Here is a 14,706-nt window from a genome sequence, read left to right on the forward strand (position 1 = left end):
CGTTTTGCCGTATTTGTTTGGTTTTGGACATACTTCAAACCGATCAACTTCACCGCCATGTGACCGGTGCGCGATGCTAGAAATGCGTGAACCGTAAGCGAAAGACGTCTCGCTCAGAATATTGATGAAGTTTATGCGCGCGGGAAAACTCGTTCCCGTGCGAATGTTGGTGTGCGATGTTGTTTCATGGTTTCCCTAATTGGATGCTAGCGTGCACCGTGCTGCTGCTGCATGCTGGAATGAAGGAAACGAGTCACAGTACAAATGCATTCGACGGTCGAGTTTCGCCGTACGATCAATTCCCGGTGCCCGCTAAAGGTTTCTCTGGAATTTCGTCCAATAAGGCACCGATCCATCTTTTGTGTGTGAACTATTCCCGGCCTGCAAAGTATGTCATGTGACATATTTGAGGAATGTATTTTCCAGATTGTATGAACGACGGGTACGGCATTTTACTATGGTCAAAGTAGTTTCCTTTTTATGTGTTGCAAAATATTTGTTATAGTTTTATATCAATAAAAGAAACCATGCAGAATGCTTTTAGGATTTAACAAATAAAAACATATATCAATTTAAGGCCAGATACATGAATGGAATTAAAACCAAAATAAAACTTTAAAGAAATATAAGCATAATTTATTATTCTTACAGATCGTCCATGATTTCAACTTGATTTGCTCGCTTATGCTCACATTTCTGGTGCGCCTCTTCGCTAAGATTGGTATAATATCTTATCCTATTGTTCGATCGTTCAAGTTGCGTTTTCCCAGCGCATAATTCAGTTTCCAACCTCCCGACACCCACTCGGTTGTTCTCCCCCACCATCCAAGGATGGTTCATATTCAATCCATTCGCATCGCGTTCATCGTTCCATAATGTTATAAATAATTCAATAACCGCACGCAAAGCTCGTACCTTGATGCTGGCCGATCATGACGACGACGGTACCATTGTCGGTGCAAGAATTCGCCACACAGCGGTCGCGCCCTTCGATGCGGTTCACCGCCCGCAGAGCCCGCTCGGGTGGCGACACTGCGCTCGGGAGCATTATGGTGCGCCAAAGCCACAAACAACAGGGAGTGTCGAAGAATGACTTCGAACCGAACGGTAACGGGCAACCAATGCTCGGTCGCTGGTGGTGGAAAGCGATCACTTCAAACGATCCAGGATCAATCAACATTGGCAATGTTTCACATGGTTGAACACAATGCAACAATTTATGTACTTCCTCTTAAGATTCCCTCCCCTCCATGGTGCTGCTTTTCTTATGTTTCGGTCCGCACGCATGTACGGGTGCGTACAGAGCTTAAAACGCTTCCGTGGGGTTCCCTGGGTGAACAGCAATCCGGGCGCGTCACAAACAGATCGCAACCGATCGTAATCAATGTTGTTGTTCTGGTTGTAGCTTCTGCATACACTATTGAGTTCATTACCCTTCTTGAGAAAATTGTTTTACCTTCTATAAATTTCTAGCTCTTCTGCTCTTTTTTCGATAATTTATGAATAAAATTCAATAGTCTTGATAAAAGTATAACCGAAAATAAAATTTTAAAAACAATTTCCTTCTTAACACTTTTATTTCAATATCAAATAGGCTATTTAATTTTGAAATTATTTTTGTCATTCTTTGTCATTTTTTAAAACATTCCTTTAAATGGCGAAATATTTCTTTTTACTGTTTAATTTTATTTCTAAATTGTTATTTCTAACAAATATAGCTGAAAATTGAGCGTTCCAAACATACATCTACCACTTAGCTTTTATATGAATTAAAAATATTTAATTGTGGTCTATAGCCATCGAAAGCATAGTCTTTTCTATTTATATTTACCATGAGGTATCGGAATTCTGTTTTTAAATAATAAGAATACATTCTATAAATTTATACAAACTAACAGTCTTGCTTACCGTGACAAATATTTAAGAAAGTAATAAAAAAAGACACATTTATCATATAATAAGCGATTATACCAAGATTTATCACCCAGTGCAAAATAGTTCCCATTTCGTGAAAGGTCACAACCACGTTGCGGGAAACCTAATCCATCCCACCGGCTACCAGCCTTACGCACTGGCCAGGTTCACTGCCAATTGCGGTGAGCATTAAATGTGTTTCAAATACCGCCTAAACCCGCCTCAAACGAATGACACTCGATACCGCCCGATTATAACCTCAGCCTCACGACCGATCGCCTAAGCTGAAATGTCACCCACAAGTAAAAAGGGGGGAAGCGAAAAAAAAACATCTCAATTAATAAACCACCAAAGCCGCTAACTGACCAACCGGTACGAAGCTATTACTGCTCCTTGGGAATTAAATGCTACCCACTACCCACGGGTGCAAAGGTGAGAACGTCACCCGATTGAGCACGATTTGTCTACTCCGCACGATCATTTCTCAACCTGGATGTCGCCCGGAATGGAAATGGATCGAATTTTCCTTTCGCACCCACTGTTGTACATGTACCGCGAAGCAGGATACTAAATTCGATTTCGCACCAGTCTGGTACCTACTGAATAATCAATTGGCTCGTGATTGGGTGCAAAAAAAAACTGAAAAACAATCCACATCTCGGTTACAAAACGGGTAGAAAGCCGCTCAAACCGTCCATTTCCGTCTATATTTGGTTTGGAAGAAAGAAAAAAAAGCAGCACAACTGCATCCTTCCATTTGTCGAAAATCTTAGTTTCCACGGCTGGTGAAGAAGTTGTCGCCGTCGGTGTTTCGTTTTGGTGCGGCTACACAGAAGAATATTTGCATAGAATTTAATATTAAAATTAAACCGATTACGATTGCGGGCGGCAAGTTTTTCGAATTTTTTTTTGCGCGCCTTTTTGTCGGGTTGAGTTTTTCTGTTCGTTGTTGTGTGTATTCGGATCAAGATCGTGATCCGACGACGTGTTACGTTCGATGCACCCTTTTGAGGGTTGACAAAGTGCAGCAACAGCTTACTCGGTGGTGTTTGGACCACGAGTTAGCAGAAGAAATAAAAGAACGATTACAAACGCCGCTCCGACGCCTATGATTAATTCCTTAACGGATCCCGTAGTTCATGTGCACACGCGAATGCAATCGAACTTAAACCAGAGCTACGACATTACACTGGCCTTCACGTTTTGGTGCGGCTGGAAGCTTTTTTTGTTTTGTTTGTTTTAGATTTCCAACCGAAATGGCCATTTACCATGTGTGGCTCTTACCACCGAAGAGGGAACCGCCGGACTGTCAGAGCTAGGTGCCAAAGCCAACCTAATGGTGGTATTGCGTCGTAGGAGGTGCCGATGTGAAGACTTTAGCACGAAGCGAAGATACTTTGGCAAAGACACACACACGCCAAATTCGTCCATACTGCACCATCGCTGGTGGTGTTGCGTCGTTATGATGGGCAGCTGGGACAAGAAATTCGTGAGACATCGACAAACACGACTGACCCCTGGGAATCTCGAGGAGCAACTCGTGCCGTAAAGCGGCGCGTCCGAAAGTGTCTAGGGGAGTGTCTGAGTCGAAGGCGCCACCAAAAGAACTTGATGCAAAAGCGTATGTTGGAAAAATGTCAACCATGAGTAAACAATTTTTCGAAGAAAATGAATTAAAGCACAAGTGTATGTAATTTGAGGCATGAAAATAATATTATTGACAAGGTGGAAACGTAAACTTTATCCGGGCAATTTGTTTTTAAATTAAAACTCTCTACTTCATACTATCCTGCCCCAAAATATTGACCATATTTTGAGTCAACGTTCAGTTTTATGTCTCAACAATCACGCGATTTGTAAAATAAAACTTAAAAACGTTTAACACACCAAACACTATAACCGTACGACGGGAAACATGTTTACGTAATAAACATTTTCTCCAAAGTTTACGACTATTTATCACCTAATTTAACACCCTCTATCAAGGGCTTCACCGTTGTGTTTTTTGTTGCTGTCTTTTCGCTCCCCCAATTATGATTCTTTTAACGGGTTTTACCAGCGTGAAACAGCTCAACAATCCGTACCAAGAAAAAAACCGTCCTGCCGCTGTGCAACAGCACGTCAACCCAAATCTAAAGTAGTTAAAATGTTTGCTAGCTTCTTGCGATAATCTTACAAAGAATTTCTCACCTTACCTCGGCAGCGAACGACAACGCCGAACGGTTCATCCAGGCGAGTGTTAACACGTGTTATCTTTAGCGAGTTCTCCAGTTTAAAGGGAATACGTTCACTTTCACACCAGCTTGTCCACTGTTTTTTTCCTGTGTGTCTCCGATTTCATATTGGCCCACCACTAAACCGACACCCGGTGGTTGGGTCCAGATAGTGTCGAGATGCCACAAATGCGTCTGGATCCATTAGCCGGCCATACACTAATCATACATTTTATTGGCACAATCTGACATACGGCTGGCAAGTGAGCTGGCTTCTGAATGTCTGACGGTATCGAACCGGGTTTGCACTTGGGCAGTGTAAGAGAAACGGATAAGCATACGCTTAGGCGATGCACTTCCTTCAGGGGTAACGCACCCCTGTCTCAGCGAAGGATAAAACCTTCAGCTCCTCGAACGCCAATCCACCGGCTTAGCTTGAGTAAAATGTTTTAATTATTGCAAACACAATTCCATTACTATAAAAGGTCTACCGCGTCTAGCGTTCAGAATCTTCCCATGCCCCGATGCCGTGTAATGGAACGATCAAGTGAATAGGCAAATCCTTTTAGAGCGTGCATGCAACGTTTAGTGCATGGCGAGCAAGACGACGATGCAATTTGTTCCGAGACTCGTTCCGAGCTTAATTTCTATCTACAGGGAAAAATTTACACTCAATTTGCTGGATTATACGGTGCGGAATTATAACTCAATTACAATACTCCAACCCTTGTTGAAGGTGATGAATTTATTTACATTCTTTCTTATTAAACAGCTTTGTACTATAAAACGTGAATAAGACTTTTGTTTATATTATAGCGATTGTACAAAAAAATGAAAATTTCTCATACACATTTATATCCATTTTCTGAAACTAAATCTATTCATCTTGCTGTTCGGCCCTCAACCACACACATTAGTGTATAAATAATGGAAACATAGCAATAAATATGGCTAATGAGAGTCATACACTAGGACTAGTTATTATGCCATAAGTTCGCAATCACACCGAAAGTGCACTCAGGGTGCATTAACGTTCTCCGGCACTAGGGCCTAACGAATCACCCGACCAGCTAAGCATTGTATGATCTTTGACTTTAACGCAAAACCTGAACCGCGAAGGAAAAACGAATCGAACGAGCATGATTATCGACAAATTAACTCCTAAATATGTACCCAAATAAGGGGTCCGCCGGGCGCAACCAAATCAGTTCAACCGGCGCTGCCCAGAATGGATAAAGAGTGCGTTTCCCATCCCGTCCCAGAGCTGAGCCTCTTCCGGCAAACACAAAAACCATTCACCAGAAGATTGGAATCCTTTTTTGCACAAAACCGCACCACAACCACCTACCACCTCTCCGGTAATAAATAATTTATATATTCAACAAGTTTTCCCATTTGAATGAAGCAATAAAAAGTCAATTTCCATAATTTCATGTTGGGCACTGCTGCCATTTTATTTGTACCATTCCCCGTTCGTACGCGGGCCTCCAACCTTCACCGCTGGACACTCCTTTTGTTTTGTGTTTTTTTTTTCATATGACTGTTTACCACCCTCCCCCCCAAGGGCATCAATTGCCACGCGTACGCACACTCACGTGGGCCACAAATCCAAACAGTTTGCCGACGATAGAGGCGCCAATTTACGGAGTGAGGAAAACTTTTATTATAATTTATTGACCGATGCAACGCTCAAACCATGGCGGAGGAGTACTCAAGCACCTTCCCTGTTGCTGTACTTAAAACGGCACCCTCGTTTATTAGCACCAGAACGATGGTCAAAAACCTGCTCGCGAACGACACCGCCTGAATGTAATGAATATTCACTCCTTCACCGAAACCGCTCGCAAAGTGCTCGTGTGTGGTAGTAGTGGCCACGCGTACTCACCCCAGATGACCATAAAAGTCCTTCATAATGTCCGCCCGCGTGCTAAAACCTCGATGGTCAGAAGTTCCCAGCCGTAAAACGGTCAAAAATGAAACTGTTATGTCGGTGTACCGGTTAGGATTTAAACGGGCGCCAAAACGACGACCCCCACATAAAAAAACTGCTTCACTTAGGACGAAGCGGTACGTGGTACCACACCGGTAAGGAACAATTCCGTCAGTGCCGTTTTGGTGGTGCATTATGGGCATATTACAACACATCAGGGCATCCTGAAGAAAATGCATTTACCATCCGTTCACCACGCGAATTATTCCCCCATCGGCCATACGAACTGGGCCACCCCAAACGGACATGTTGGGCTTGGGTACCGGTTCCGTGTCGCTGGCCCGGGGTTCGCTAAATCACCTTTTATGGGATGATTTTCAAATGTGCCTACGGTTCGCACAAGGGAAGAGGGGGGTTCAATATGGCCCATAAATCCCGCCGCCATACGTCCGTCAATTTGAATAACGACACATACACAGGCGGGCCGCTCAGGGACTCCCCGTCCCAGCCTAATCGGCGTGATTGGTGTGGACCTTCCACATGTCCCCTCGCGTTCCGCAGAACGATGTTGGCGATGATTCATGCCACCATGCCACGAAGCAACAAATATCGAAAGGTGAGGTTATGATTTAATTCAATCCATCCCTTCACTGTTCATCAGACCGCTGATCCACGATTCTACCGGCTTAGCAACGATTTCTGGTGTAGCTATAAACGTTCCAGCTAATGGAAATTGTTGGTTTTATTACAATAATTAGACCGGTTCATATAGTTATTCTGCTTTACAGCATGTTGGCACTTAAAAGCAAAGGTAACGTGAAAGTGCAACATCAGGATATAAGATGCAGAAGAAAATTAAGTTATTATGCCTTACGGAACGTTTGGTTTGGAAATAAATGGTTTTGAATATTCAAAACAATATAAAAAACCCTTAGAAAAAAGAAGAACTAATGCATTTGTACTGATATATTTGTATTTAGTTCATAACTTTCACAATGGATAAAACATATTATTTCTATTAATTTCTGCTTCTAAATAACAATACAGCTCTTTACCGTTTTCCGATGCGGTGCACAAGTAAACAGAGCAAAAAATAATCGATGATCATCCTTCAGCCCATCATGATCGGCAAGATGTCATCAATCACACCAGCAGGCATCGACTTTTACACCCCGGGAGATATCGTCCTATCGACACTCCATCACTCTGCTGCCACTGGACGATCATCCATCCTAACCCTAACGGGGGTAACGCTAACAACGACATGTCAGACGTTATACATTTCCTATGATTCGATCGAAGAAAGGAAAAAACGATCTCTCCACAAATCTTATCTACTAACCGTACACTACGCATTTGCGCCCTGCGTTATCCCAATAGGCCAAACAGTCATTGAGCATTACCGTGCGCTGATCTATCTTATCTCGGTAGCTATTTTTCCCACCAAATGGATCATCCTACGACGATGATACATCGATTCGCCCGGAGGCAACAGATTCAACCGGGACAGCTGGATAACAAAAACTCCCAACCGGCAACGGCTAGCAACCGTCCATCAAAGGCAAAACTACGGATACGGTATCGTCTCGAATGCTACAGAAGCTGACGAGGGCTCGATGGATCGATCGATCGTTATCACCAATTAGTAGCACACTACAAAATGATTCATGTGCTTCTACGTGCTACAACGGTACCGGGCCATTGATCGTCAGGAGCCTCTTTCAAACCTCATAAGAGCTACCGTGTCAGCTACCGGACATTTGGGGTTTTTTACCCTACTGAATTGCGCGAGTTCCAGCACAACGCCACCGGCATGGTTTTGGAGTTGGCGATGTAAAACGGCTCGTAGGCGGATGGTAATTGGACCAAAAACTGAACCCGCGGCCAGAGGATTCGTATAAAGCGAGCCTAATCATTCCATCGGCAGTCCTGCCGGGAGCGAACAAACCGATAGAGAAGATACCGAACTGTACCGAAAATTTGCATACACGTTGGCGTGTGCTGGAACGGTTGGTGTGTAGGATGGACAAGAAAAAGTTACCTTTTAGCCGATACCGGACGCCGGCGAAATTGATTGGGCCAATTAGTGTGTTAAAAACGGGTTCTTTACGAAGTTAGGTTAGTCGCCGAATGACCTCCTACAGTTTTACCCCGCAAGGGTGAGTCCCTCTATCGGTGAATCCTTGAAGCGATATTGCAATGTGTATGCTTTGTTGCTTGCTTCCACACTTCTGGGTTTTTGTTTTCTTCGAGAAGCGTAAATGCGGCAGGTCCTCCAAGATGCAATCAGACACATTTTACCCTTGTGCACTTGGTGCTCTATATCTTTTTTTTGCGGCGATAGCAGTATCGGTACGATGGTTTCTCGTCCCGAACAGATCGGGTAGAGTTAGCCAAAGCAATTAAATGCTTGTAACTGGATCCATTAGCTCGGAAATAAATTACACTCGGCATGCAGCCGTTGTTGCATGGGCAGCGCAATGCCAGCGTACCGCATAAACCGCCATTGATCGATATTGTTTATTTATGTTTGTGTAGTGCACTTTCCACTCAGCTTGACCCCTTCCAAATCCTCAGATCGATGCAGTTTGCTGTGTTGAACCAGTATCAAACCCATGCAAAAAGGGAGAGAAGGTCGAAGATCTCTCTCGCGGAGGGTTTTTTTTTGCATCACAATTGCTTACAATGTTATATGGCGCCTCCATTGTGACGCGATGCAATAAAATACACCCTCCGTACCGCGGCAATAACCACACGCAAACCAAACAAAACCCCCCTCTCGAAAGGGTGTATGGTGGCACTAAAAAGACACACAAATCGCTTCCAGTCGGTGAAACAGTTGGTTTCTTAAGGTGCAACCGATGGCGCCAACTTGTTGCACTTTGCTTTAAAATGATAAAAAATTATCACCTTCTGTGTGTGTTTGTGGTGCCTGTACGTGACCGATTATCATTCCGGTACCGTACCGAGGGGTTGGGCGAATGCACCACACGGCATCCTGTCGAAGGACACGCATCGAACTCGACCTGAAACGGGTCAGCCAATAAAATGCCAATAATTTGTAGCGTCAAGTTTTTGGGAGCGAAATTCCAGAGCGCCGGTGTCCACTTTCTCTCTGCGGGTTGTCCGAAATTCTGGTGTGGTGGCAAGGTCCATCGTAACAAGGACGTTGCATCGCGTCACATAATCCTTGCAGATACAGCGACATGGTTTTTTTTGGCAATGTAGCTGAGCGATTTATTTTCTCTTAAGAAACAAGTTTGTTGTATCATGCGACTTAAGTAGAAACTTTAAATTGAATATGAAGCAATATAAATTGATTATATTTTTGTTGGAGAATATGTATTTTAAAACAAGTCGTACTATTTCTATTATGAGTTGATTAACTCTCTTGATAATTTAAATATTTTCTCCAGCAAGAAATTCGACATGCTTCGTACTTAGTGATAGTTAGTGATACTTAGTGATAAATTATTTAAAAATGAAGCAAAATATCATAAAATCAAAAAAGTCGTTCAATTGAATCAATTCTTAACTTTGCTACACTTCTTCCCAACACTATCCTCATTCATCCAATGGCGCCTTACCTTTCCTTCATTCCGAACGCACAATAATAAAAAAAACAAAACCTTCGGTACAATATTTACTAGACGGTGAAGCCATAAAAATACCACAAATTAAAATAAAACGCCGTTCCACCAGGAACGGTGAAATTAAAATAAAATCGAAATAAAAAGTAAACACAAATCAAAGAGCCATTTGCCGCCCGGCCGGTGGATGCTTGCCGTTCCACTTTCAGCGGCGATAAAACGATCGAAATCGATCGCAACACGATCCATATCGTATCCCAAAAAACCGCAGAGATAAAACAACACACAACACAGTTTCACAAAGCTCACAACAACAAAAAAAACAACAAAAACCCCAAAACTTTAGGGCCCCATGTGTTGCGACCAATCTGCATGTGGCACGAGCCATTTTTGATTGAGCGAAAACGAAAACGGATAAAGGAGAACGATGATTTTTGCGGGATGATTTATGTTTTTGTGGCAATCACATAGAGAGTGTTCAATAAAATTATTACGCAATAGTGGTTTGTTTCATAAACAAAAGGCATGCGGAAAACATTTTTTAATTTATAAACGTTTCGTATAAAACATTCAAACTTGGTACCTTTATCAACATGGAAGAAAGTAGCTTCCGAAAACATTTCGGTTTTTGTTCCGTAAATCTGTTTTCCCCTGTCAACAACAATAAATAGTTTGTTAAACCATTATCTCCTACACTACTCAACGTTTGTCTTTATCGCTAAAACAACCACCGAAAACAAACGATACAAACGTGTATCGGCGGAAATTGGAGTGAAACTAAATTGGTCCACAAACAAGACCTACTATCGGGAGCATTATCCAGTCACTTACTGAAGCACACTTGTACCGTACATTCGATGCCACAAGCTGGGCAATATTTACCTTCGGAAGCTTTCCTTTGTCAATTCGCCGGCTATCGGTTGCAGTGCTAATTAATTAAAAGCAATATGAAGATTAAGGCACACCCAATACACACGCACGGGTAGGAACCAGGGACTCATTCACTTACGGGGAAACAATTAAACATCGACGCATGCAACGTCATTTCGTCCCTTCCATCGACGATCCGTACGCAAATTGGGTAAACACATTCGATCGCATAGCTGTGCCACCATGCTTTCGATGCTTTTTAGTTAAAAGCATGCGTCCTGCAGAGATGCTGATGAATTTTAACCACTCTTTTTTTTCGCTTGAAGACACAGTGAACAGGATTTAACATCAGGAATTTTCGTCCACCATTCGCTGAGTACTGTTTAAAACGTTCAGGAAATATGAATTGATTTACTGTACAGGGTTTTTGCACTCAAAATATTGGAACTTTTTCCTATAAATCTTTTCTTGTGCATTTTTACCATGTTTCAAAGTAATTGTAATAAAATTCTATCCGAAAAGTGAATATCTAAGGCTTTCGTAAAGGTGTTGAGAATGGATTCCTGACAGGGCGTTTCAATTATTGGTAATATATATTTCTCATAGGGTAATTCCCGATTTTTGAGCCAACTTACCGGCGAAAACAAGCGTCAGAGAATGTAATTTTTATGGCCGACCTATTTTATCACAAGAATTTCTTCATTCCTCAAAGTCTGCGCTCTGTCTCTCGGTAAATGTCTCTATGACCTTAATTCGATGGGCTCTTTGTGTATCTTATTCAGACGAATGATGTCCCAATTATTTCGCTTACTGATGTACAGCGTAACAAACTGGACCGAACGAGAGTGTGTGGATTCTGCTTTATCGATCATCCTCTTCAGTCCTATGTGGAAATCGTATTCGGCAGTCCCTCCATAATAAGCTCAGTCGAGTACATCGGCAGAGAGCTGAATACGCCGATCAGAGAGTCTTGAGGTACGTGAGGCTAACTTTTCACCTCACCAGGAAAAACCTTGAGGTTAGTCGCATATAGAGCTCGTTAATAAATACTTTTGAAATGAAATTTGACAGTAATTCATCTATTACAACAAATTTCTACTCCAAGAAATAAAATCTCGCATCATATTTAAAGTATTTTCGATGCTTCTCCTTCGTGATACAATTCAGCTCGTTCAGCTTAGTAGAACATGTTTTAATTGATTCAATCCCCTATCCCAGTACGGCTGCTTCATTTCGATGCGGATCATAAATTACTCTCGCGACTGTCACAACATTTAAACTCTCAATACATACCATCGGATTGGTCGAGCCGACTACGGGGTGCTCATGAAACGATTACATTTGTCGGCACGCGCCCGCTGTTCCGAGTCACTTGAACATGGTCGAGCCTTCGTTCACTCTTCACACGCGCACTGGAAGGAATCCTGTTAGAAGCGTCCGATTTGTGTTCCCCTGAACGCTGTCAAAACGTTATGCTGAATGTCGAACACAAGCCAGCTTGAACACATCGAAAATTTATTGATTTTTTAACGTACTCACACTTGCGTAGGGCAAAATAGGAGAGAAAAAAGTTCCTCTGCAAATCAAAGCCGCATGCTCCAAATGAAGGTATTTCGCACATTCAACATTGCATAGTCGTGAAGGGTAAGAGGAAAATAAATAAATGAGCTAAAAGTGATTGCTGCTACGGCAGAAATCATATTTGACCACCCTAAAGGTCAAAATGTTAGCATCGCATCGAACCAGAAACGATGGGTGAAATATTTTTTCGCTATGAGCATTCTCCTCAAGCCGCCCAACGTAAAACCCCCCGACTGTTTTGCTTAACAACCTAATTATTAATGCATTTCAACGACTTACCAAACGGACAACCGAATCCCATAAGTCGACCGTGTGCAGGATGAAAAATACTGAGCAAACTGAACGGTGCGGCAAGATTGAGTGAAGGTGCCAGGTTTAAACAAGAAACAAAAGCCAACTTCCACAGGGGGTGGTTTCAGGCTTGCGAGCCCCTGGGCGCCTGATGAAAGGCTCTGTGAGTGGTTGTGACGATCGATCACCGCAGGAGGGAGTCCGTTTGGGACGGATCCATTTATTGTATCTTTTGAAGCGGATTTTTGTTGTTGTTCTTATTTATCAAAGCTACCTCTAAAACAATAAATTGGATAAGATATTGCTAAAGAAACCCACGTTTAAGCTCGTTCCTTCATTTAAATTATTTAGGTAGTTTAAATTTCAAATAATTCATAAGAAAATTCTTTTTGTAGGTTTTTTTCTTTGTGTGTACAATAAATATTTGAAATATCTTATAAACATTGTACAAATACAGCAAGTAGCGCATCTAATTTTACTCATTAGAGCTTATTAAACTAATTATTCTTAATGGCTTATCCACTTCTCAATAGTATAATACCTCTCTTTTGAGTTAATGCACCTGTGATAAAACTTTAACACAAAACTTTTAATACTAAAAGAAGAGGACATGATGCTTAAGAGATTTCACCGACCACATAAGCTCAAATTTCATAACACCTAAGTAAGCAATATCCCTTTAAACGCGGCTTCCCGTCCAAAAAGCTTCCGCAAAAAAACACACAGATAAAATCGATTGTAATATATAATGCTCATATTTTATCTATAACTTCACCGCGATGAAAGCTAACATTAGCTCTTCAAAGAAATGTGATCTCACAAGAGTTTTTGTCCAACGTTCCATTACCAATCATTTACCGGCACGATCATTATGATCCCTCCGTACTTATCCCAATCTCTGTAGCATCCAAAGAACACCTTCGTGCAGTCACATCCCTGCTGGTATCCCGTTGCATACACGCAGCTAGTTAAGCTTAAGGATAAATGAAAAATTATGAGTGAAGCATAATCGGCCTAGCTAATCGTTCATCCGACATCGACACTTTGACCGTTGGCGGTTGTGAAAGCGCACTTTGTACCGAGAGCGTACGTACCAAACCCCCGTCAACAGTGCACCTGGTTGACACGTGGTCGCAATGGTTATTCGTACGTCCTCTTTCACCCTTTTGCACGGTAAAATCACTCAGTACACCCGATGCACACAGCTCTTGGTCTGCTTGGAATCGGACGATTTAATAAATTTATGCATTGACACTTGAAAGAGGCATAAATTAAATGAACATAAATTTGTCACAACGAGACGTAAATTGACCGGCGGGGTTTTAGCAGGAAATGGTGTAGTTTGGTCGTTGTAATGCTCATGCCCGGAGGCAATCGATTCGATCGCTGGCGATCCCCGATACAGACAGTCTTCCCGGTGCAGATTCCATCGCTGGATAATAGTTCGAAGACGATAATCCATGGCGTTTCGGTGATCACACATCGATTGACCTCGGGCGTATAGAGTGCATGATTGTGATAACGGAAACGATCGTGAAAACGCACTTCCTGCATGAGTATTTCAGCGAAAAAAATAAAAGAAGACTCATAACACATTAATTTCTTAACGCTTGACGCATTTACAAACTCGACGAAACGCTTTCATCGTTTCCTGTTCAGAGTACATGGAATCTCTTTATAGCTAATGATATATTGTTCCCTTAGAATCACATAAACTTTTTACAATCCTTTGTACAGTATTCACCTTAATTCATTACAAGCGGAAATATAGCAATTCAGGATACGCTATTCTTTAGCTTTACGCAAATAAATCTCAATATAAAGTACAACAAAAAACCCTTCATCGCTTATGCACCGGTTAAACCAACTGCCTCACTCACGTTTGACAAGGTCAGTGGGTATGATTTATTACCGCTCCGTACTCGGTAACCACAGCGAATGAACTTGTTGCATTCGTCACACACAAAATAGATGGATGGATGTTTATGCTGCATCATAACCGGTCGATGCACTGTCACTATTACTTTCCCATCCCAGTCACGCCGCCTAGTAATGGTGTCTTTTCTTCTTCGAGCTTCATTTCTCTTCTGTTTTAATTTTCATACATTAACTTTACGACCCAGCATCGATTGAACACTTCCAACGAGAAAGAAAATACGTACCATCAGCGAGCACAACACGGGGAATGGATGGAACTGAAACGGCGCTTAAGCTTCAACGCATCCAGTGGACAAATGCAAACCAATCGTTTAATCGTACCGGCTACCGTCACTGTCCCGATCGATGGCACCGCTGACGGAGTGTCGTAGTCATTCGC

General features: G+C 42.2%; 1 protein-coding gene across 1 annotated transcript in view; it reads left to right on the top strand.

Annotated features, from left to right (window-relative positions):
* Window positions 1–932: 932 nt before the first annotated feature.
* LOC125765276 (uncharacterized) overlaps window positions 933–14,706 on the top strand; it is a 45,612-nt gene continuing 31,838 nt past the window's right edge. Inside the window, exon 1 of the mRNA XM_049430224.1 lies at window positions 933–1,107. Coding sequence (XP_049286181.1) covers window positions 933–1,107 — 175 coding nt within the window. The remainder of the gene's footprint in view (window positions 1,108–14,706) is intronic.

Source organism: Anopheles funestus, chromosome 2RL (assembly GCF_943734845.2).
Source record: "Anopheles funestus chromosome 2RL, idAnoFuneDA-416_04, whole genome shotgun sequence".
NCBI lineage: Eukaryota > Metazoa > Arthropoda > Insecta > Diptera > Culicidae > Anopheles > Anopheles funestus.